General features: G+C 36.5%; 1 protein-coding gene across 1 annotated transcript in view; it reads left to right on the forward strand.

Annotated features, from left to right (window-relative positions):
• Mipol1 (mirror-image polydactyly 1) overlaps positions 1–26,971 on the forward strand; it is a 277,375-nt gene that overhangs the window by 58,875 nt on the left and 191,529 nt on the right. Inside the window, exons 2-4 of the mRNA XM_021178974.2 lie at positions 10,177–10,383; positions 12,793–12,919; positions 14,107–14,212. Coding sequence (XP_021034633.1) covers positions 10,250–10,383; positions 12,793–12,919; positions 14,107–14,212 — 367 coding nt within the window. The 5' untranslated portion in view covers positions 10,177–10,249. The remainder of the gene's footprint in view (positions 1–10,176; positions 10,384–12,792; positions 12,920–14,106; positions 14,213–26,971) is intronic.

The following is a 26,971-nucleotide window of genomic DNA, read 5'->3' on the forward strand; positions in this document are numbered from 1 at the left end:
CGGATGGAGCCATGGGTCCCTCCATGTATACTTTTTGGTTAGTGTTTTAGTCCCTGGTAGCTCTGGGGAGGTCTTGTTGGTTAATATTGTTGTTCTTCCTATGGGGCTGCAAACCCCTTCAGTTCCTTCGGTCCTTTCTGTAACTCCTCCATTGGTGACCCCGTGCTCAGTCCAACTATATCAGGCTCCTGTCAGCAAGCATTTCTTGGCATCTGCAATAGTGTCTGGGTTTGGTGACTGTATATGGGATGGATCCCCAGGTGGGGCAGTCTCTGGATGGCCTTTCATTCAGTCTCTGCTCCATACTTTGTCTTCGTATTTTCTCCTGTGAGAATTTTGTTCCCTCTTCTTTTTTTTTTAAATTTTTAATATTTTTTATTACGTATTTTCCTCAATTACATTTCCAATACTATCCCAAAAGTCCCCCATACCCCCTCCCCCCACTTCCCTACCCACCCATTCCCATTTTATTGGCCCTGGCGTTCCCCTGTACTGGGGCATATAAAGTTTGTGTGTCCAATGGGCCTCTCTTTCCAGTGATGGCTGACTAGGCCATCTTTTGATACATATGCAGTTAGAGTCAAGAGCTCCAGGGTACTGGGAATTTTGCTACACAAACTGTGACTGAGTTACAGCAATAGATCTTGTCTTGAACCTGGAGTACGAGGCTGGCATCAAATTTAGTCACACTGCTTCAGCATCTTGAGTGATGTGATTACCAGTTAGTTTATGCTACCACATTCACAAATACACATTTTTACTGCCTATGTGGTTTCTACATATCTTCGAGATGCTTTTAAAAGTCATTTTTTTCTTCCACTGATTCATTTCAATGATGAAACAATCTAATATGTTTACTTTCTTTTAGTATGTACTTTAAGGAGATGAGTATAATAGACTTTATACTCAGTATATGCAGATGGGCACATAATGGGTCTGCAGATGAGTCTTATATAAGACCATAAAGATTAGAGAACACATCTATGTGATTCTTTTTTTGTGATGTTTTTAACCACAAGTTTATTATTAACTTGATGATGATATTGAAATATAGACAAAAAGATTACTGCATAATTTTATTTTTGCTGTATATATGTATAGGGATAACCTAAAAATAATATAGGCAGATATGTTGAAGCTTACACGAAGGGCATTAAATGTGCAAAGAAACTGTTAAAACTCATAATGTTGCTTAAGTCATGATTTTTGAAACCTGAATTCAAATAAAGTCAGTGTGAATATACAGTACCCACATATAGTCAGTGTGAGTATGCAATAACTGTATAAAGTCAGTGTGTACATACAGGACCCATGTATAAAGTCTGTATAAGTATAAAGTACCTATGTATGAAATCAGTGTGAGCATACAATACCCACGTATAAAGTCAGTGCAAGTATATGGTACCCTGCATAAAGTCAGTGTGAGCATACAGAATCCATGGATAAAGTCAGTGTGAGCATATGTTACCCATGTATAAAGTTGGTATAGGAATACAGTGCCCATGTTTAAATAGTCAGTATGAAACCCACATATAAAGTCAGTGTGAGCATACAGTGCCCAGGTATAAAGTTTGCATTCTTTTTTTAAAAATATTTTATTAGATATTTTCTTCATTTACATTTCAAATGCTATCCCGAAAGTCCCCTATCCCCTACCCCGCCCTGCTCCCTACCCACCCACTCCCACTTCTTGGCCCTGGTGTTCCCCTGTACTGGGGCATATAAAGTTTGCAAGACCAAGGGGCCCCTCTTCTCAATGATGGCCGACTAGGCCATCTTCTGCTACATATGCAGCTAGAGACATGAGCTCCAGGGTACTGGTTAGTTCATATTGTTGTTCCACCTATAGGGTTGCAGACCCCTTCAGCTACTTGGGTACTTTCTCTAGCTCCTTCTTTGGGGGCCCTTTGTTCCATCCAATAGCTGACTGTGAGCATCCACTTCTGTGTTTGCTAGGCCCCGGCATAGCCTCACAAGAGACAGCTATATCAGGGTCCTTTCAGCAAAATCTTGCTGGCATATGCAATAGTGTCTAGGTTTGGTAGCTGATTATGGGATGAACTGCAGGGTGGGGTAGTCTCTGGATAGTCCATCCTTTCGTCTTAGCTCCAAACTTTGCCTCTGTAGCTCCTTCTATGGGTGTCTTGTTCTCTATTCTAAGGAGGAATGAAGTATCCACATGTTGGTCTTCTTGATTTTCTTGTGTTTTGCAAATTGTATCTTAGGTGTTCTAAGATTCTGGGCTAATATCCACTTATCAGTGAGTGCATATCAAGTGACTTCTTTTGTGATTGGGTTACCTCACTCAGGATGATATCCTCCAGATACATCCATTTGCCTAAGAATTTCATAAATTCATTGTTTTTAATAGCTGAGTAGTACTCCATTGTGTAAATGTAACACATTTTCTGTATCTATTCTTCTGTTGAGGGACATTTGGGCTTTTTTGTTGGTTTTGTTTGTTTGTTTGTTTTTTCGAGACAGGGTTTCTCTGTGTAGCCCTGGCTGTCCTGGAACTCACTCTGTAGACTAGGCTGGCCTCGAACTCAGAAATCTGCCTATCTCTGCCTCCCAAGTACTGGGATTAAAGGCATGCACCACCACCACCCGGCTGACATCTGGATTTTTTCCAGCTTCTGGCTATTATAAATAAGGCTGCTATGAAAATAGTGGAGCATGTATCCTTATTACCAGTTGGAACATCTTCTGGGTATATGCCCAGGAGAGGTATTGCTGGATCTTCTGGTAGTACTATGCCCAATTTTCTGAGGAACCGCCAGACTGATTTCCAGAGTGGTTGTACAATATAAAAGTTGGATTAATATTAGGACAATAAATATAATTTTTGCTTTTCTTAATATTTAAGAAAAAAATAATTAAAATAAAATAGAATTTTAAGTTTGAATTTGATGTCATTTGTACTCATTTCACCAAAAGATGGGAAGATTTGGAAATAAAAATAGAGAATGTAACTGTTCACAGAGAAGATTTAAAGGAAATAATATTTATTGAGTCTATGTTCTGTGTTAATACTTTGCTAAGAGGCTTCTATAATTTACTGATCCTAAGCACTTTTTGAGGGGGATATTTTTTCTACTTTACCGGTAGGGAAATTAATAAAGGTTAATTTGTTAGTAGCCAGACATGTGATGCATACCTGAAATCCTAACAATGGGAAAGCTAGGACAGTAGGATCATGAATTCAAGGTCAAACTCTCATTCATTCATTCATTCATTCATATTTGTCTGTCTGTGCATACGTATGTGCTCACTTATAAGTGTGCTTGTGAACACTAGACTTTGATGGTGGTATGCTTTTCTGTTGATTTCTATCGTAGTTTTTGAGACAGGGTCTCTAATCAAAGCTAGAGCCTACTGTTTTGGTGAGCCTGGCTGGTCACTGGGTTCTCAGATACCCCTGTCTCTACCTGGCTCATACTAGGGACACGATCTCATGCCATCATGGCCAGCCTTTACACGGGTTCTGGGGATTTGAACTCAGGTTCTCATGCTTACATAACAAGAATGCTGTTGATTGAGCTGTCCACCCAGCCCAGCCTTAACCTATTCAGTGAGAAGAACAAATAAGTTAGTGAGTAATAGTATTTATTACAGATTATGGCCTAGTCGGCCATCACTGGAAAGAGAGGCCCATTGGACACGCAAACTTTATATGCCCCAGTACAGGGGAACGCCAGGGCCAAAAAGTGGAAATGGGTGGGTAGGGGAGTGGGGGAGGAGGGTATGGGGGACTTTTGGGATAGCATTGGAAATGTAATTGAGGAAAATACGTAATTAAAAAAATATTAAAAATTAAAAAAAAAGAATTTAAACCTCAGCCTGTTCTCAGAATCACCTTATGAACTGTACTTCTGCTTGGAAACTCACAATCCATCAGTGTGTGGGAGTTATAGCTAAGAAAGCTTAAAAAGTAAGCGTTCTCTGGTTACCCTTGTTAAGGGAATTACTGCAATATTTTTGATAGTTTTTTCTTCCTCTTTTGTGTGTGTCAGGGGGAACACATGTAGTAAGCATCTATGTGGGATACTGTTTTTCCACTCCTGAAGAAAAGGAGACAGAGCATGGAAATACATACTAACTGAACAAAGTAATCTTTGTACAGATAGACATATCTGTCCACACATATATACATTTACTTTTAAATTACTTAAAACTAGCAGGTGTTATTAGGAGCCTCTAGCTATTTATTAGTCTTCTGGTATTTTGAAACTAGTGTTCATTTGTAAAGAGCCTTTAAAATGTGAGACACTGTGGCAAGTCTTTCACTATATCTCGTTTGTAATCTAATAGCAGAAACCTGGAGACAGCATAGGAAGGAAAGGCAATGAACAACAGGGCTTAATTGTTATATTTATAGAATCAGTTGCTAAATGTAATAATTTCTACTTCCTCTTCCCCCTCAAATCAGAATCTAAAGAAGTGCTTATAAATTGCTTGCAGGTGTCAGAAGCACAGAAACTACTTGCCTGTTACTGTCAATTTTGGTATGAATTCTAAGTTATACTTTATATAGACTGAATGGGTTATATTAGGAATATTTATGTACACACACAGACACACACAGACACAAACAGACACACACACTAACAATGAAAAAGGAGACCATGAATTTAATAGATATCAAGGAAGAGTATGGGGGATAGTTTGAAGGAAAGAAAGAGAAGGGAGAAATGATGTAATTATAGTCTCAAAAAGAAAAGAAGCTTTAAAAAGAAACAGTGGTTCATTTATTCTATTGTATATTTGCCATTATTCCTTCTGTTTGCTTGTCTTTTTCTATTCTTGAGCTCTCAGGTGACTTGGTCACTGCTATTCTTAGTAACCTGGTAGGATCCCTAGGGATGATTCTAGTTCAGCCTCTCCGGAGGAAACAGCTCTGTAAACAATATTGACCCCCGAGGGGACCATCAAATCCATTTACACAGATACCAGTTGTCACAAACTATTTACAAAGCCCGACTTTCCCAGCTTCTGAGAATCCCCTTTTGATTCTAGCCACCCTATCATTTCTGTGTAATAGTCATGGAGTAATTTTTAGTTTGGGCTGTGAATTATAATTTCTTGGATAGCATCAGATATTATACATTTCTGTGTAATTGTATGGAGAAGTGAGTCCAAAGAGAATGTTAGAGCTTTCTTTTCTAAATAAGAAAATGGTGTCATAATTTGGTTTATTTTATACCAAATTATTTATTGGTTAAGGAGTCTAGTGTTTAAACACATTGACACGGAACCTGTTCACAATCTTGATATCTTCATAAGTAAAATCAGAATTATTTCAGTCATGAAAATCATTTCTTGAAATGGTGCCTAAGTCCATTCTAGAGAGACAAGATTTTCAAGGTTTATATTGTAGCTACCCTACAATAGGTACTGATTTCAAAAGGTGAGCATCACTTCTGCTCAGGAGGCCCAGATGCATACACTTCCTTTGGCAGTAGCACCACATGGCATTTTAGAGAAACACCCGGTGAGAGCTATCCAGAGTGTTCCAGATCGTTGCAGTATAAGTTAACACAACCGTGATGGCATTAGATAGTAATAACAACATTTCAAGATATATTCGAAATAGTAGATTACAACCTTAACTACCAAACGTCTAAGTTCATGCCTGAAATGTAGTCTCAAGGGTTTCAGGAAAGCAAATGTGGAAGGGCATAGAGTTAGAACAGGAGTAGACTGTCAGAGAGGGCTAGAGGAATGCAGGCAGAGGGCTGGCAGGATAGTCTCTGTTTGTTGGCTTGTTAGTTTTAAAATGGAAAAAAATGAAGGAGTTTTACCGATTACCAATTGTGTTTTTAATTTTATGTCTCCTTCTTCAACATGCTTTTGTAGTCTCCGAAGAGATTTACATTTGTTTCCTATTTCTTCCTCTTTATTTCCTGCCATTTCTCAGTGACCTTGGTGCCTCCAAAAGTGACATTTTCGGCATCTTTAACTTTGACTACCTCTTCTCCAAGTATCTCTACCAGTAGTTCATTTCACCTCTTTTTTTCTAGATTAGCCACATCTTGATCTCTGCCCTGCTACTCATTTTAGAAGTTTTCAGTCAAATATAATACAAGAAATACTTGGCTTGTTAAAGTTCTTAATTATCAGAGAATCCCCAATTAAAGGATACTTTCCTCCTCGATTTTAGTAGCTAACATTCTTTAAAATATTATTAAAATACATTCTATTATTTAGGAGCCTTTTAAAGATAAGATCTAACTTTGTAGCTTTGGCTGGCCTAGAGCTTAGTAAGACAAAGCTGGCCTTGGTCCTGTGGCAGTTCTGTTTCCACTCAAAAGTGCTAGGATTACAGGCTCTTGAAACCACATCTGATTCTCATACATACACACACACATGAATATATATATATATATATTATATACACACACGTATATATATGTATATATATACACATATGAGAAGGCAACATATTTATGAGAATATATATCATATATGTAATCATACTGTATAGTAATATATGGTCATATATTTATACATAGAGAGAAATTATGATACAGTCACATTGTTTCTCCTCTAAATTATTCTGTGTATTCCTCTGCTCTCTTGTTGATATATGTATGCATATTCCTGAATACATAACTCCAAGCTACTCTGTCTGCTTACCATTACTTGTACACGTTTTCAGGACTGACCATTTGGTCTTGGCTAGCCAATTAGTGTGATCTTCACTAGGGAGGACTAGTCCTTATTTGCTTGTAATTCTTTTGGAAGGATCTCCCCAGACTACATTAGCAATTCATTTCATGTTTAGTCACTCAGATTGCTGAGGTGAGACTTGATTGGTCTAGCTTCTGAAATTTCCAGGAGATGCAACTTCACAGTGAACTTCCTATTCCTCTGGCTCTTCAAAATCTTTCTGCCTTATCTTCTACAGCGATCCCTGAAGATTAGTTTTCTTAAGGTGTTATTCTTGCCATCTGTCAACTTTTTGGTTTCTGAACTAACCGTTTGACAGTTCATTTATTTGCATAATCTTGCTTTTTAAATTTTGGAGCAAATACCTTTATAAGTCTTCCCAGAGTATACATTTTGAGTATGCATATATGTTACATATAATCAGTTGTATATCTCTTGCCTGGGCCTTGTTACATTCTAATACTCAAATCATTACATTGATTTTTATAATGGTAATTGTGCTAGAGTCTGTACTAGAGGTTTCAGGTCATCACTCATATTTTGTCTCAGGACTCTGCCACAGGGTATATATATCACAGCCTGGTCTCCACAAACAAATATCAAAATACTGAATAAGTAGTAGAATTTAAAAGATGAAAATTTCAGTATAATGGTTGAATACTTATACAGGGAAATGTACTAAAGAAGAACATTTGAAAGCCTTTCCAATATTTAGCACTATTTTGGTGAGATAGCATTTCTCAAAAATGATTTGTTAAAAAAATAAAATGCAGGCAGGCAAGCAGAAAGATTTTATAAATCAGCCTTGTTTACTCTGAAGTAAAATTAAATTCTCAATAAAAGAGTATAGATAGTTTGATTTGCAGAGCAGGTTCCAAATGTCAGATGAACAGTTCAAATTAGGCATCTAAAAGGTTTTATGACTGAACAAAATTAGATATAGAGCTAAACCACACAGTATGGGTTCCTTATATATTAAATGTTTCAAATATTAACTTTTGGATTTTTCTTTTGAGGGAGGGTGATATTGTTAGTACAGGGTCTTACTCTGGAGCTAGGCTGGCCTGAAATTCACTATCTAGAAATCCTCCTGCCATGACCTCTAAACCATTGCTTTAAAACATTTTAGAATTAAAATGAAGAGGTCTCAGAAATGGGGGCTGTTAGAGATGTCTCAGGAGTTAAGAACAGTGACTGCTCTTCCAGAGGATCAGTGTAACAAGGCCCAGCAACCACATGGTGATTCACAACTGTAACTCTAGTTGTGGTGGGTCCAGTGCCCTCGTCTGACCTTCATGTATGCTGGGCACCCAGTGGTACATTTGTCATGCATCATAGACAGACACACGTCAGGCAAAATGTCCATACACATAAAATAAATTTAAAAAAACTAAAAAGAAGTGTCAGAAATGTGTGCATTTTATTGCTTCAGGTATCATCACTACTAAGATCTGGGAGGAAACCAAATCCCATCTTATTTGGAAGCTTCTCTATCTCCTCCAGAAGTTTGGAATGGATGATGGTCACAGAGAAATACTCACTGGCGATTCTCAAAGAATTCAAGGAGTCTTATAACCTGACAGGTTAAATCAGCAGAAAAACTATACGTGTTGTAAACATAAAACAAGAACAACAATAAAAGCAGAACACTAAGAATAAAACACTGGATGGAGAAAGATCCTGAAGTAGGCCTAATAATGCATACATTAGATAACTGGACCAAGTTGTAGATAGTAGTATAACTGTTCTTAAAGGGTCAGAATCTTACAAATCTAACACATTACAAGAGTTGTTGTCACAGGGATGTGGGGGCTTTTATAACCTCAGTGTTCACGGCCTATCCTGCCTCTTTTATGAGGAGCCTTTGCTCCTCATAAACAGAAGGACAGCATAAGACTATAAAGGTTTTTAATGAAATGTCTCTGAAGGGAGATTTTGTTATTTATATAATGATCTTTTTTGACTTACTTATAGAAATATATATTTATGTTATAAAGCTAGACCTATTTATGATAGACTGTCTGATTTGTGCCTCTAAGATTTTTTAGAGTTTGAGGGTTCCATTCTTATGTCAGTTACTTCAGGAAAACAGAATGGTGAATAAACACATAAAGCAAACGATGAGTTTTCAGATCTCTAAAATTAATTGCTAATCTTTAAGTATAACATTTCTGGATAGTATTATGTTGAATTGTCAGTTACTTCACAGTATGCAGTTATGATACAATGATTCTTCTAACTGTGTCCCCAACAAAGAGAATGAAAATAACTTGGTTATGTGTCTTTCATTTACCAATATGAATAATATCTGTACTTGAAGTTTTTATTATCTACAGTTAATACAAACGAAACATAGAATGAAGTTTTGTGAGAGTTACTTTTGTACCAAAGTTTGTCTCTGTGTTAATATTACTTTTGTGTCTCAAAAGGATTTTGTTTGTAGATTCCCAAGCTCATCACCAAGGCTACTTTTTAAAGGTGAAGAATTACTTCTTCCGGAGTTAATAAAGTACACGCTGCAATCCATAGTTGTACCTTTTAATTTTAGTAATGATGATTTTCTCCCAAACTTTATTATTCTATGAGATATATTTTAATCTCTTTAAAATAAATATTTCTTAGTGGATACAACTTAAGTAACCTTGTGATATAATTAGGCATACACAGTAGTTTGTATAATATATTGTATTTTTGATGACACTGATGTTAAATTTATTGCATTCATCTTATATTATGATGATGTTTACTGAAATAAATCATCTTTACTGGAATGTCAGGCACCCCGACTCATTAATTTACATTTTATAGACAGGAAATGATATGTTAAACATTTTGTACTGCATTATACACTTATTAAGGCTGTGAATCACAGTTCCATTGTATGGTATTGATTCACTATCATCATATTCTTATATTTGCTATTTTAAGTATATGTTTAAATTAATGTTCCTCTACATTAACTGTCATCATTTAGGCAATGTAGAGCATAGAAGCTGACTCCACTTTCAGAGGTTTTGATTCAGTTAGCCAGGTGTGGCCTCTCTGCCAAGTTTTAGAAACTGAGGTCGTAGTGTGAGCCTGACTTGTAAGCTATTACTTTAAACAAGAGTTCTCAACTTTCTGGAGTTGAATGATCTTTTCATGGTGGTCACATATCAGCTATCCTGCAAATCAGATATTTGCATTACAATTCATAACTGTAGCAAAATTACAGCTATGAATTAACAGCAAAATAAGTTTATGGTTGGGGGTGACCATAACATAAGGAAGTGTTATAAAGGGTCACAGCATTAGGAAGGTTGAGAACCACTGATCTAAATGTCTTCTGCTCAGGGACATGGGGATGTGGGTGGCAAATGCTGCACTGCGCATACTTAATTTGCAGAGTGACCCTAGGAACTGTGTTAAAGTCCATGAGTTTGTTTTCATGAGGATAGTTGTTTGACTCGACAATTTTCCTATGTGGCTATGTCCTTTTATAAACCATGTGTCATTTGTTTCATGCAGATATAGCCATATTTGTCTTGCACAAGAGAGCTCAGTGGCAAGTGAGCGGGCACCAGTAGATGAGCAGCTGACTATGAATTCTGAGCAGAGCATGCACGAATTAGGCAATGAAGACCCATCTGAAGACCTTGAACTACCAGGAAGAAAACCCAGCAATTTTCAGGTCCTCCGCCCTTGTCCGGATGAAGGGTCATCTGCAAAGTGCAGGTGCGTGCTGATTTTAGTGTTTTCATCTAAAAAGTAAGATTGGGAACAACATGCTTTCCTTAATACATTTTCCCTCTTCTTCATTTTTGGTGTCAGATAAATTTAATGTTCTAGTGACTTGGAAACCATTTCAGTGTGAAGGGGCGGGGGAAGGGGGAAGAACTCTGAGAGAGGGAGCTAGGAGGGGGAGCAACAGTTGGGATGTAAAGAAATAAAATAGTTAATTAGTTTAATAAACAATTTCAGGTCTCTATAAGGGCTTCCATTACTGCCATGGTATTGATATAATGTATCCAGATTGCTGAGAGATAGCACAAGATGGGTTTAAAGAAAGCAATGAAATTTGTTTCCTATTCAGTATTATTTTCTGTGAGTTTATCATATAAGGATACTTGTGAAACTCGTGTAAATGGTGTATTATTCATTAAAGCTCAAACCTGCCCAAAGGTGTTTATTTTTCCATCACCATGTACTCTGTTTTGGGTGATTTGAATGCTTTTAGAGTAATCCTGTGCTCTATCTATCTTTTGCCTTTCTTATTATTCTATATTCTGTGCCTTTAAGTCATCGTCTGTGAAGAATTTTGAGTCTATGATACCTGTGTTTATTATGAGTGAGATTATGCTACTTTGATAATTAATCATGTGTAGTAAAGATAACACTAGATCTTAAAAACGACAACATAATTCTGATTTTTGTATTTTCTGGAGTTTTATTTTAAAAGTTTTGTGGAGTTGCTATTCTGTTCAAAATTGTTCAGATATATTCATTGATATCAATACATAATAAAATCAATAACTGTATTGGTGTTCCTTCTGCTTAGTGTCAGATTCTTACTGAAGTACAATTGGGAGTATATTTTAGGGTATAGAGACAAGGATGATGGGAGAATGGATAAACATATTTATAAGAAACGTAAATGGTAGAGCTTATGCTCCTGCCAAGAGCTCTGTGGGATAATTCAGTAAGGGGGCATGAGAGCCCTATGCTCACTGGCTGTCCCAAGACTCAGTGCCAAAGACCAGCTTAGGTCACACACTCAGTGCTTAATATTTAATACCTCAGAAACAAGTCAACTTTTTCTCATTTCTTCATTATACTTCCTGCTTATAGGTTGAGATTATTGTCAGCTGTGTTTTTTTTTCCCAAGCAGTCTTCCCTCCCTCCCTCCCTCCCTCCCTCCCTTCTTTCTCTCTTTCTTTCTTTCTTATGGACCACATGCAATCCAAATATATACTTATTTTATTTTATTGGATATTTTATGTATTTACATTTCAAATGTTATCCCCTTTCCTGGTTTCCCCTCCAGAACCCCCCTCTACCATCCCCCTTCCCCCTGCTTCTATGAAGGTGTTCTTCCACCCCTTCCCGTACTGGCATTCCCCTACACTGGGGCATGGAGCTTTCACAGGACCAAGGGCCTCTCCTCTCATTGATGCCAGACAAGACCAGCCTCTGCTACATATGCAACTGGAGCCATCGGTCCCCCTATGTGTACTCCTTGGTTGGTGGTTTAGTCCCTGGGAATTTGGGGGGGGGGTTGGTTGGTTGATACTGTTGTTCTTCCTATGGAGTTACAAACCCTTTCTGCTTCTTCCATCCTTTCTCTAACTCCTCCATTGAGGACCAGTGCTAAGTCCAATGGTTGACTGAAAGCATCCACCTCTGGCAGAGCCTCTCAGGAGACAGCTATATCAGGCTCCTGTCAGCAAGCACTTTTTGGCATCTGCAATAGTGTCTGGGTTTGCTGACTGTATATGGGATGGATCCCCAGGTGGGGCAGTCTCTGGATGGCCTTTCCTTCAGTCTCTGCTCCATACTTTGTCCCTGTATTTCCTTTAGACAGTAGCCCTTCTGGTTTAAAAATTTGGAGATGAGTGGGTGGCTCCATCTCCCAATCAGTGGCCTTGCTTAACCTCTCTGGATATGGTCTCTTCAGGGTCTTTTAGAATGTATTTACTATTAACTCTTTGGGGAATAGATATTAATTTAATGTCTTTCAATTAATAATAAAAATGTGAATATGATACTCCTTTCATAACATTGGGGAGATGATTGTTTCCATTATCAGAAAAGCAAAAAAATATATAAATTAATCCCAAATAGAACTACAAATCAAAACATTTATAGCTTCTAATCTGAACTCTTGTCAAGTATACTGAACCAGACCTAATCAGACTGAACCAGAGTCTCTTTGGGATCACTGTGTGGTTTTTTCCATTGTAAATTGATATATCTGTAAATTGATGTATCTGTATATCTGTTGATATATTTATTGTTTTGTAGTCATCGTACGTTAACTACATAAAAGTTTAAACTTTAGTATCTTTTCTTATTCATTGTTAATAAGAAATGTATTCCTGTATGGAATCATGTATATTAATTATTTAAAATCTTCTTTATTTACAGTATTGTGGAATGTGGAAAGAATTATGAACCTGTGATTTCTCATCAAGTTATCCCAGACTTAAATAAAGAGACATCAGTAGCATATCTTCAAAAAGAATTGGAAATTCTCAGAGCAAGCAATACAAAGGTATAGAAATGTAGAAGTCTAATTGCTATAAACAGTGTCTTAACTGTCTACAGTTCCAGTTTTCTCTGTTGTCCTTTAGCATTCAGTTTTATTTCATGTTTTAATTCTTCAATGGTAGCTTTGTGTTGCTTTGTCATCCTGGTATGATTTAGTTAAGTGATTGGCTATGAAAATAAGCTTTTTTGGTTTATGTAATATCACCCATTTTCATAAATCTTTGCTTGTAATTTATGTTATTAACAATACTCATATTTCATTTGATTCACCATTATGGAATGTGGGCTACATTATCAGCCAATTTCATGCTATTCTGTTTATTTTTCTTTATTTTTAGTACCTACACATGCTTTCATGTCAGTAATATATGCAATCACACATCAAAGATGCAGACGGTGTTATATGCCCTGGATCCTACTCTACCATTACATGCATCCAGCTCAATGCACATGTAATGTTTATTCTTCTCTGGTTCTAACTCCAACTCCCCTGGTCTGTAAATAATTTTATTAAACAATATTCACTTCCTATGGGTTCTGTTAAAATTTCTATACAGTTTTCTGACCTTACTAATTTTGTTGTTTGACCTAATCAGACTGAAGCCTGAATATTGTTTCTGAAGGGAAACAAGACAAATGACAAAAATGTAAGGAAGAATGGATGAAAGTAAAAAGAAACATTCTGTTGGAGCATGAGATATTTTCTGTACTTTGATTTAGCAGTTCTTACATACCATATTTAAATCAGTGACAGACAGTACCAATTCAAATGGAATGTGCTGAGGCAGTATTCACAGTCAGGTTTATATCAGATATTAAAATTATAATCTTAATTGATTTTGTTTCCAAATATTGGAATGACTAAGAGAAGTGTAATCCTACGGTCCAGTATTTTAGGATTAGTAGAGTCTTTCAGCATCCTTTGCTTTAAGGCAAAGGAATGAATGACATTCCTGTTTTATGACTGTCTGCACATATACATGTGGATTAATATTTTCCATTTTCTATAATTTCAGTTTTTCGTTACTCAGAGAGTATATTGCAACCTTAATTTTGCCCTCTCAAATCAGTGTATTTAAACAGTTAAATACTATATAAGGATTTAAGAACAATAAAATCCTATGTTAGAATTATTTATATATGGAAAGCATTTATTAGATAAGAACAGTTTTTTTTTCTAATGTGTTTTAGCTTCAAGAGAAATTGGCTAAGGAAGATAAAGAAAAGAGAAGACTGAAGCTTAAGTTGGAACTCCAAGAGAAAGCCGCGGAGGCTGGCATTGCGGAAAGGACTGCAGGTAGTGGATGAGTGTTCACAGTAAGCTCGAAGGTGATTGTGTGCTGTGTGCTGGTGGAGACCAGCTCATTGCCTTGTTTGCCAAGGGAGGAGAAGCTTTTTTTCCCTTTTGGCTGCTTAGAAAATAGGTGGCTTTAACATCCTGGTACTGGTATTAGTGAGGGCTTTACCTGTATTCACACTGATTTGGGCATTAAATGCATTGTTAACACCATGTCAATCCAATCACAAAAAGGTTGTTTGTTTTGTTGGAAGGGCCTGAACAAACAAGGGGAAATCATGATTACCAGTGTCTCTGCCTTTCAACCAGCAGTTCAAATACCACTTACTGTTTTAGTTCTCAGAGAGGAAGTACTTCTCCTTTTTATTAAGGTAGTCCTATATTCATTACCATTGGAAGCCTACATTTGATTAAAAAAACCTGTTTCATGCAGTTAACAGGTTAATATCTGATGATGCAGGTGATGATAGAGGGAATGTTTCCCTAAGATTAAAGAGAAAGGATGTGTCAGTTTAATCTTGTACATAACTGCCGTATATTTTGGAAACTATCTTCTCACGCACAGGTCTTTGCAAAGAGAAAATTTAAAACATACTTGTATGCTAGGAATAGAGTTGGCCACTGGATTTTGAATTTCCATCTATGTAGTCCATTGCAACCATTCTTTTCCTTGCACTATTTTTCTGTTAAGAAAAGTAAGAATTTGTAAAATGATAAATAAGTATATAGAAGTATTTTAGAGATTTCATGATTAACAATTTATATTTTATGAAATCATTCAGTGTTTAGATCCAGGTCATAATATTTTAAATACTTAACTTGGTTTTATATATATGAAAGAATTGGGGAATTTTAGATCACAGAGATGATTAATGCAGTTTATCTTCAAATCACCGTGGAAAGTAATTTAAATAAATACCATTGTAATGATGTAATTCAGATGACCACAAATAAATAAATAATCTAGTTGGATACTGGATGACAACTTGTCTTTTAGTGACAAATAACCATAAACTTTTTGTTTCTTTGTGATGATAGGGAAATATAAGAATATATCTTAAGGAAAATTAATAATATATTAACAAGTAGAAGTTTAAAACAATTTAAAACTTTCCTGACTTTAAAACATGAATGTAAAGCCAGTGTTGTAATAAATAGATTTGGTTTTTAAACATTTTGTATGTAGTACAAAAATAATTGAATATATTTGGGGCTATCATGACAGTAATGATTTTATATAACTAAGTAGTCTATTTCTTGAAGAGACTCATTGAGCAGTAATATTTACGATTTAACTTTTGAATAATACAGTTTAGCATGTAGTTCAAATATTTATTTATTGTTATGTATTTAAGAATTCATTATGGAACAAGTTGAATAATACATGCAAAAATGGATGGAATTCAATTGTTCTTATTAGTAATATTTTTCATTCACAACAGAATATTGTTTTACTACGTGTAGAAAGTTTTAAATGTCTTACTTTCACCTAACTGATAAAAATAACAGGGTCATATAGTTCCTCTGAAACATACAGTGAATTAAAGAGATAAAAATAAAAAGCAAACAGGGAGAATGTGGACCCCCAAAGTCTCTCACACACTGGACCACCAAACAGGCAGCATACACCAGCTGATATGAGGCTCCCAACACACATACAGTAGAGGCCTGCTGGGTCTGTGTTCATTTAGAGATGATGCACCTAACCCTCAAGAGACTGGAGGCCACAGGGAGTTTAGAGGTCAGATGGGGGGTGGGTGGAGGGTGGGGACATCCTCATGGAGACAGGGAGTGGGGAGGAGGTATGGGATGTGGAACAGTTGGAGGGTGGATGGGGGTAAATTCTGGAATGTAAAAAGGTAAAAAAAATGATTTGAAACTCTTAAAAACTTTTGTCCCTGGTGCATCCTTGAAATTTTTTATCATTTCTAAGTGGATACAAAATTTTGATAAACTCATACTCTTCCTAGTATTATAAAGTGGATCCAAAGCAAAACGCTAGAAAACAGTGCAGTTACGTCAGCACAGTAATAGACAGAGAAGCACTGTGGGACTCTGAGTGCATCTCAGTGATGCTCCACTCCTTATAACACAGAGGAACTGCTGGTCCATGTAAGGGGATGCTCGTGTTTTATATCTCCACCTCACACATCTTATTTAAAATATGTATCTGTGGAAGTATAAAGATGAATGTGCATGGATCTACTTTAATGTTTATAAACAAAATATTTATCTTTACAAAAGAGATTCCCTATAAAAGTAAATAATGAATGAACACCAAACTAATGTTGGAAATAGCAAATATGATGCAAAAATGTTTGTAGCTTTAAAATTTGTTAATATGTGATAAATATCCCCTTCTAGTAGCCATTTTCTTAGAGTATGTTAAATGTTAAAATTTATAAGAATATTTTTATTGTGTTAGTTCTGAGTATAAGAATAAAAAAATCTAGCCAGGAGTGGTGGTTCACGCCTTTAATCCCAGCACTTGGGAGGCAGAGGCAGGTGGATTTCTGAGTTCGAGGCCAGCCTGGTCTACAGAGTGAGTTCCAGGACAGCCAGAGCTACACAGAGAAACCCTGTCTCGAAAAAATTAAAAAAAAGAAAGAATAAAAAATATAGTGAGGAAAGTATTAAATGAATTATGATACATTTATGCTGTGAGATGTGTTACAATAATTAAGAATTTTCTGAGTAAAATTGGATGATACGCAAAATCTTTCCTGTCTCTAAATTAAGTGAAAGAAGTGGTAAGAAAATACCGTTTGTAACATGATTTTGGTAAAATCATATTTATGCACATATGTTGAATGAAAGATGAATTATGTTGGTCTTTAAATAAAGCCGAGTTGGGATGCCCAGGACCCTGGGGTGGTGAGCGAGGAAAGGCCTGGCACCTGCTGGCCTGCTGGCCTGTGAAGTCAAGGTTCTGCTTTAGAAGGTGGCCCTGTCTTTATGCCTACATCTAGAGCAGTAGTGGAAATACTTGACAGTTTCTGCCCTTTGCCACCCACAGCACCATTAGTGATTCACTGTGAATACACTTCAGGGAGGTACACTGAAAATTATGTTAGAAATTTTGGAAAAAGGAGATTGGGTTTAAGAAAAATTACTATTGACATGTATATATTTCATAGCATTTTGCTAAATTGTGAATCCAAAATAAGAGAAACAACACAGAAAATGCTTGGCTTTGTATAATGATCTCAAACCTTCACGTATGTTGTTATTTAGCTTCATTTGTTTCTCTATAGACCTTTACACGATGTGAATAGTATCATTCTGCTTGCTCTCATGAGCATCTGAAACTCAGTTGTGTTGGCCACCACAAGGCTTCTCGTGTGCCCTAGTCTTTACTTGCTCCTCCTTTTCAGGAAGAAATGTCATTGTTATCATGGCCTCTGATATTTTTCCAGATCCTAAATGGTTTTTAAGAAAAAATGCAAACTTCATTTGAAATCAAAGAACTGTACATTGATGCTTCATTATGAACATTAGGTATTGACTGCACATCAGAGATTAAAAGAAAAATGTGAAATGTCAAGCTTTTCCTTCTACCTTGCAAGCACTTTTCAGTCACAGCACAGGATACCGATATTGGTGTGGCCAAGTGTCCACACTGGAACCATACATTTTTCCAACATTTTTCTCACTTGAGTAATTACAGTCTCACTCAGCACTGGTTGAAATCTGTTATAGGTGTCTTTTATTTTCAAACCAATTCTTGTGACTCAGAGAAGGTCTCAATAAATGCCACCATATTGTTTTCTGGAGCTCTTCATCAAATGGACACCATTAGAAAGCTCATCAGATTTGTAGTTGTGTAAGTTCTTGCTCAGCCTAACAACAGGTAACTGCTCTGTGTTTATACCTAATCTGTGTTACAGAGAAGTTATCTGTGTTACTTTATAGTAGTTAGAGTATTTATTATTTAATTTGACTGCCATAGTTTTTTCTTTTTCCCCAATTTTCCTTTTTTAAAAAAATTATTTAGTACTCTTCTAATTATTGCATAACCACTGTTTCTAGCTGTTGTGTTGACATTGCTGCTGCCCAGCACTAAGAGTATTATCCTATAAGGAAAACCAATTTTTAAAATTTAATTACAATCACTTTTTAAAATCAATTGATCACTTTTTGTGGGTGGAGCCATACATTCTGACCTTCCCTGTTTTATAGATATGTGGTGAAAAGCCACAAAATCTCTGAAGATTTGATACTGTAAATCGCCTACTTATAAAATGCAGTCAAGTACACATTTTTGCTTGTTTTTGTCTTTGTTTTGTTTTTATTTTTTAAATATATATTAAGATATTTTGTTATCTTTATTATTTTTTTAAACAGGTTTCATGTTGAAGGCTGACTATAATACACTAGCAGGCCACTCAACCAGAAACTAAGACATAGGCTGTCTCTGTGGCTCCCTGCTGCCCACACATTCTCATCCAGCTTCTTATTTGAGAAACTTACCACATGAGAAAGTTTGTTATATCTGTAAGAAACATGGCTTGGCCATATATACCATTAATCTTAGCATTTGGGAGGATTCTAGTTAAGACTTAGCTGGATCTTACAAACTTTGAGTTCAGAGCAAGCCTGAGCTCTATATACACCTGCCTTTGAAACACTGACCTCTATAAGAAGAGAAAAGAAAAGAAAGAAAGAAAAGGAGAAATGTACCATTAACAGGATTTTACTTGACTTTAGTGGAAAAGGAATTCCTCTCCATGTGTTTAATTTAAGGAGTATTTGTTTGTTGTGCCTATTGAGGACGCATTCATTTTGACTCATTTAAAGTACACACGTGTATAATATTATTTTAAAGAATTATTGATGACCTGCAGATATTTTGTGTATTTTAGAGAAAAATAGCTGAAACATCACTTTTATATTATCTCTTTTCAACTGAAAACAGTGCCTAAATACCAAACATTTAAAGATTGTGTTTATGTAGTTTGACAGTAAGACATTCTGTGTCCTGATTGCAGCCACTCATTTCTTTGATGTTAGTGATGTGGTGTTTACTTTTAAACACATACTGTTTATTTGAATATCTTTCCATTCTAACATTCCTGTGGCCTGGCCCTGCACGTACTGTCTCTTTGTGTTACTATTAGTACTATTATACAGATACTGGGGATATTTTGTGTAACAGTATTTTAGTAGTATTTTATAATGTCTAAACACTGATATTTTTTCAAAGGCCTTATTTTTTATTTCTTAAAAGCTCACGATAGAGCCTCCGCTTTATGTGTTAGTTTTTTTCCTTCTTGAATGTCATCCATTAAAGATTAGCTGTGGCCGATTGAAGCATGGAGAGATTATGAATGACAGAACAGCTCCTGTAGAATAATAATCAGTTTTTGGTATTTAATGCTGTTTGACTTTTGCAGACACATTTCTTATTAACCTTTGGTACAAAGAGAAATCCAGGTTCCTGATATCTCATGGAGGAGATGAATTTGAGATCCTCTTCCAATTAAACTGAAATAAAGACAATATTGGATTTTAGCCAAAAGAACTCCTTAGTTTTTAAGTCTCGTGTTTATAAGTCTATCATCTATCTATCTATCTATCTATCTATCTATCTATCTATCTATCTATCTATCTACCATTTATGTCTATTATCTATCTTAGTATATTTAACATATAATTTAATGGTTATATATCTTGAGTAACTTACTTGTATTGACAGTGCAATTGCTTACAGTGCCTCTTTTCTTTAAATATACATTCTTTTCTGAACACTCCCATTTCAATTATTTTACACATAAAGTTAGTTCATTCTTATAGTAGAGAATATAAATTTGCTTTTCTCAAGAGCAAAGAAGTTTCATTGTGATTGTTAAGAGGTTGACAGTTAACAGTCCCAGTTTTTCTATTCAGAGACAATATAAATTCTCAAAATATAGAGTACATATCCACACATATGAAGACTCCTGACTTGGTAATGTGGAAAATAAACATTGTACCACAGGAAATCATGGCTTTTTTTCTTCAAAATGCACATAAAGGTGAAAATAGAAAAACAACTCCACAAAAGGTTAAAAAAAAAACCTTCACAGACTCCATAAGTCTATCATCTATCTATCTATCTATCTATCTATCTATCTATCTATCTATCTATCTATCTTCTATTATCTATCATTCGTTATTTCTATTTCTCCTATCTATCTATCTATCTATCTATCTATCTATCTATCTATCTATCTATCTATCTATCTCATCTATCTATCTATCTATCTATCTATCTATCTATCTATCTATCTATCCATCTATCTCTCCTATGTATGTATGTATCTATCTCTCCTATCTATCTATCTATCTATCTATCTATCTATCTATCTATCTATCTACCTACCTACCTACCTATCGATCTATCTGTATCTATTATCTACCTTGCTACATTTTAACATATGAGGGTTGTCATCTTGCATACCTTACTTGTATTGACAATGCAGTTACAGTGCCTCTTCTTTTTAATTGCACATTCTTTTCTCTTTAAATATAGATGTGATATATACTAATCTGTGCAGTTAAATAGAAAATAAAGAAATACACAATGATGATAAGTATTTTTAATTCATAGTTTTTTGAAAAATTAAATCCTGTGTTAGAATTTTTTAACCTTTTGAACAATTTATTTTATTCATTTAAATTTTGTTTTTAATTAATTTTTAATTTTCTTTTTTAAAATATAATTTTATTTGTAATTCACTTTTTACACTCCATATTCCATTTCCCACCCCTTCCCTCCCACCCTCCAACTGCTCCACATCCCACACCTGCTCCCCACCACACCCCATCTCCACATGGTTGCCCCCACCCTCAACCCCACCTGACCTCTAAACTCCCTGGGGCCTCCAGGGAGTTTCTTGAGGGTTAGGTGCATCATCTCTGAATGAACACAGACCAGGAAGTCCTCTACTGTATGTGTGTTGGGGGCCTCAAATCATCTGGTATATGATGACTCTTTGGTGGTTCAGTGTTTGAGAGATCTCAGGGGTCCAGATTATTTGAGATTACTGGTCCTCCTACAGGGTCTCCCTTCTCAGCTTCTTTCAGTCTTCCCTAATTCAACAACAGGGCTCAGCTGCTTCTGTCCATTGGCTGGGTGCAAATATCTGCATGTGACTCTTTCAGCTGCTTGCTGGGTCTTTCTGAGGGCAGTCATGATAGATCCCTTTTTGTGAGCACTCCATAGCCTCAGTGTCAGGTCTTGGGACCTCCCCTTGAGCTGGATCCCACTTTGGGCCTGTCGCTGGACCTTCTTTTCCTTAGGCTCCTCTCCATGTCCATCCCTGTAATTCTTTTAGACAGGAACAATTATGTGTCAGAGATGTAACTGAAGGATGTCAACTCCATCCCTCACATGATGTCTTCCTGTTGGAGGTGGGCACTATGAGTTTCCTCTCCGTACTGTTAGGCATTTCATCTAAGTTTCTTCCCTTTGAGTCCTGGGAGTCTCTCACCTTCCAGGTCTCTGGTGCACTCTGGGTCGGGGGTCCCCCCAACCTCCTATTTCCTGAGGTTGTCTGTTTACATTCTTTCTGCAAAGAACTCAAGAAGTTAATCATCAAAAAACCAAACAACCCAATCAAAAAATGGGGTATAGAACTAAACCAAGAATTCACAACTAAGGAATCTCGAATGGCTGAGAAGCACCTAAAGAAATGTTCAAAGTTCTTAGTGATCATAGAAATGCAAATCGAATCCCCTGACATTCCACCTTACACCAGTCAAAATGGCTAAGATCAAAATCTCAGGTGACAGATTGGAGAGGATGTGGAGAAAATGGAACACTTCTCCATTGCTGGTGGGATTGCAGACTGTTATAACCACTCTGGAAATAAATCTGGAGGTTCCTCAGAAAATTGGAAATAGTTTTACCTGAAGACCCAGCTATGCCACTCTTGGGAATATACTCAAAAGATGCTCCACCTTGCCACAGGGGCACGTGTTCCACTATGTTTGTAGCAGCCTTATTTGTGGTAGCCAGAAGCTGAAAACAACCTAGATGTCTCATGACAGAAGAATGGATACAGAAATTATGTTTCATTTACACAATGGAATACTACTCAGCTATTAAGAATGAGGACATCCTGACTTTTTCAGGCAAATGGATGGAACTAGAAAATATCATCCTGAGTGAGGTAATTCAGACCCAAAAGGACATGCATGGTATGTACTCACTAATAAGTGAATATTAGAAAAAAAATACAGAATACCCAAGATACAGTCCACAGAATTCAAAAGACTCAACAAACTATAGTGCCCAAGTGAGGACACCTCAGTCCCACTTGGGAAAGAGAAGAAAGCAATCATAAGTGGGGAGGGAGGGAAGGTCTTGGGAGGGAAAGCAGATGGGGCGGGGGACAGTAGGGGTGAGAGTGGAACCTGATTTAATTTATTTTTTACACTCCATATTCCATTCCTCGCACCCCCATCCACTCTCTGACTGCTTCACATCCCACACCTCCTCCCCATCCAAATCCCACCTGACCTCCGTGGGGTCTCCAGTCTCATGAGGGTTAGGTGCATCATCTCTGAATGAACACAGACTAGGAAGTCCTCTACTGTATGTGTGTTGGAGGCCTCATATCAGCTGGTATATGATGACTCTTTGGTGGTCCAGTGTTTGAGAGATCTTGGGGTCCAGATTAATTGAGACTGCTGGTCCTCCTGCAGCTTCTCCTTAGCTTCTTTCAGTCTTCCCTAATTCAACAACAGGGGTCAGCTGCTTCATTGGCTAGGTGCAAATATCTGCATGTGACTGTTTCAACTGCTTGTTGGGTTTTTAGGAGAGCAGTCATGATGGGTCCCTTAAGAGTCTGTTCTGCAAAAGCAGCTCTGAATGTGATGGCAGCAAGAGAACCCGCAGACTACCTGCGGTGGGGTTTCCTTACAGTTCTCAGGCCTCAGGGAATCTCTATTTCAAGGTTTTGACAAACAGTTTATGCTAAAGGAAGGTAAATTACATATGTAAAACACGTCTTATATCTATTGTATGCAATATTCATGGGCTGATTTCATGAAACAATTGTCATATTTGGAAGGACTCCATTTCACATCATTGGGTCTCCCAAAGTTGTTGACCCTCATATAAACCACAACAGTAAATATTCAGAGAATGAAAGGCTTGTTTATGAATACCACGTTTTCTGCAGATTGTGTCTACTCGAGGATGATGATTGTTTTCACTGGCATTATTACGAGAAATTCGCCTGATTTCCTCTCTCGCTTACACTCAGCCTGTAATATTTAAATAGCCACCACACAGATGTTATGTTTTTAGAGAAATATCTATCCTTCAAATTATGTTACTTAGAGAATCATGATCCAGTGTTTAAACTGGAATATTTTTTTAATACACTGTCTTCTTCCTACTGTGTTTTTAAAGTGGTTTGAAAACTGTAGAATATGGGTTTGTCAATAGACTTGGGTTCTGCTAAGGAAATATGTACTCTGCCTTGACTCAATAAACTCATACTTAGTGCGGTTCAGCCTCTTCATATTTACCCTTGCCCATATTAGAAAACAATTAGCTTACTAAACAAATGTGAGTACTTGGTAGTGGTGGGGTGAGGGTGATCCTCTTGGAATCTTTCTCATTTGAGTAAGAATTATAGGGTATTTGATAACCATGTTTAAAAATGGAGATATCCAAATATTATTGTAAACACCCAATGATTTGTTTTACCTACAATATAAGTATTTTACTTGGTTGGCTTACATAGTAGCTAATAATATTTGTTAATGTAATTTAACTGCTGTGAACCTTTACTGAACAAATATTGAAATTTATTCAAGTCAAAGAAAGAATCTCTAATGACTTTTGTTAAAGCTTCTATTTAATAGTTAAGGAGAAAAGTTTGTATGACATACGAGATGCAATTAACAGTAGATTTTACATTTAATAAAAAGAAAGAAGCATGCGTATTTGCTTTATTCATTCCATCATAATTTGCATTAGAGCTGTGGGTGTTTAATGAGCAAATTCCAACTAAAATGCTATATTGATTTTCTAGTGAACTTTGTCATAGTCATCTACCTTGGAAAAGCTCAGTGTTTACCATTAAGTTTTCTTTACTAAAAATATTTGAGAGTTGTATATTGATCCTTTGAAAGTATAGCATTCTAGAAAGAATTGGGTGATTTATAAACTCTGAGAATCTCATATAAACCTAAAAACTGTGATAAAACAACCATTCAGCAATACTTTAATTTTGAATAAATTTCTTATTAATTATATTACCAGATTTAACTTTTTAAATGTCTATTTGCATTAGTATTTTGACCCCATTCATTTCTGTACACTCTCAGAGGCCAGGAGAGGGCATCAGACCCAGATCCTCTGAACCTGGAGTTATAGGTCATCTTGAACCACCTGTTGTGGATGCTGGGAACCAAACCTTGATCCTCTGAAAGAACAGAAAATGCTCTTAACTGCGGAGCCATTTCTCTAGTCCCATAACTAGATTTTTGAATGTAACATATTTGTATGTGTTTGAAGCATTTTAAATCTAATGTTCAAATATGTACACGTTGATCTTTAATTACACATATAGATATTTGAATTTTAACTACTTTTTATAAGATTAAACCTATTGTAATTAATTGTGTAGAACCGAATGGGCACTTTTAGCTCTAACCATAGAGATGAGTTGTCATTCTTACGGTTTTTATCGAGTGCCATCATATGTAACATGCATGCAATACATGAGCTATTTAGAATATCATATCTAATAAACAAGGTAAATTTAATAACCAGATTTGGTCAACTTTTTAGAAGCCTGTTGGCCTTTAAAATGTAACCAATATTTTTATATTGTATACAAAAGTTTTGCACAATATTCAGAGTGATATATATATATATATATATATATATATGTTCTGATTTGTAATTTTACCTATATTTTACATCTTGTCTAGCTTACATATTATAATTAGTATATAATGTAAAAAATTAGAATACTAGTATTTTTTCTTTTTTCTTTTTGTTTTTCTCCTTTTTATTAATCATTTTATTCATTTACATTTCAAATTATATCCCTCTTTCCACTCACCCCTCCAACAACCCCCCAGACTATCCCCCCAATTCCGCCCCCTTTGCCTCTATGAGGGTGCTCCTCCACCCATTCACCTACTCACGTGCCTCACCCCTCAAGCATTCCCCTACACTGGGGCATCAAGACGCACTCCTCTCCCATTGATGTCAGTTAAGACCATCCTCTGCTACATATGTATCTGGAGTCCTTTCTCCCTCTATATATACTCTTTGGTTTGTGGTTTAGTCCCTGGGAGTTCTGAGTGGACTAGTTAGTTGATATTGTTCTTCTTAAGGGGTTGAAAACCCCTTCAGCTCATTCAGCCTTTCCCCTAGCTCTTCATTTGGGGTTCCGTGGCTGAGTCCAATGGTTCCCTGTGAGTATCTGCATCTGTATTAGTCAGGTGCTGGTAGAAACTCTTAGGGAACAGCCATATCAGGGGGTTGGTGTCTGCAGATGGGAAGGATCCCTAGGTGGGGTAGTCTCTGGATGGCCTTTCCTTCAGTCTCTGTTCCACTTTTTGTCCCTGTCTTTCCTTTGGATAGGAAAATTTCTGGGTTTAAAATTTTGAGATGCATGGGTGGCTGCATCCCTCAATAGGGGGGCTGTGCCTGTCTACTAGAGGTGGTCTCTACATGTTTTATCTCCCCTTTGTTGGGTATTTCAGCTAAAGTCGATGCCATTGGCTCCTGGGAACCTCTCCCTTCCCTGGAGTCAGGGACTTCCTAGTGGCTATCCCAGTTGCCCATCTCCCTCTGCTACATGTTTCCATTCAATATTCTGACACTCTGAACTTCTTTCCTGTCACTCCAATAACTGTTGCTGTCCCTTTTTTTCCCCTCCCCTCCTCCTAGGTCCCTCCCTCCCTCTAGCTCGTGATTATTCTGTTCCCTGTTCTTTTTTTTTTTTTNTATTTATTTATTTATTTATTTATTTATTTATTTATTTTTATTTGTTTTTTTTCTTTTTTGTTTTTTATTTCTCTTCCCTGTTCTATGTAGGATTGAAGCATCTATAATTTGGTCTTCCTTCTTCTTAAGCTGTATAAGGTTTGTGAGTTGTATAATGGTTATTCTGAGCTTTGGAGCTAATATCCAGTTATCAGAGAGTACATACCATTCTTTTGTGACTGATTTTACCTCACTTGGGATGAAATTTCCTAGTTCCATCCATTTGCCTGAGAATTTCATATATTCATTGTTTTTTATAGCTGAGTAGTACTCCATTGTGTGAATGTATCACATTTTCTGTATCCATTCCTCTGTTGAAGGACATCTGGGTTCTTTCCAGCTCCTGGCTATTATAAATATGACTGCTATGAACATAGTGGAGCATGTGTCCTTGTTACAAGTTGGAGCATCTTTAGATATATGCCTAGGAGGGGTATAGCTGGGTCCTCAGGGAGAACTATTACCAATTTTTTGAGAAACAACTAGATTGATTTCCACAGTCTCACCAGCAATGGAGGAGTGTTCCTCTTTCTCCACATCCTTGCCAGCATCTGCTGACACCCGAGTTTTTTATCTTAGCTATTGTGACTGGCGTGAGGTAGAATCACAGGATCATTTTGATTTCCATTTCCTGATGACTAAAGATGTTGAACATTTCCTTAAGTGCTTCTCAGTCATTTGAAATTCCTCAGTATAGAATTTTTTGATTAGCTCTGTACCTCATTATTATAGGGTTATTTGGTTCTCTGGAGTCTAACTTC

This window comes from Mus caroli, chromosome 12 (genome assembly GCF_900094665.2).
Source record: "Mus caroli chromosome 12, CAROLI_EIJ_v1.1, whole genome shotgun sequence".
Taxonomy (NCBI): Eukaryota; Metazoa; Chordata; class Mammalia; order Rodentia; family Muridae; genus Mus; species Mus caroli.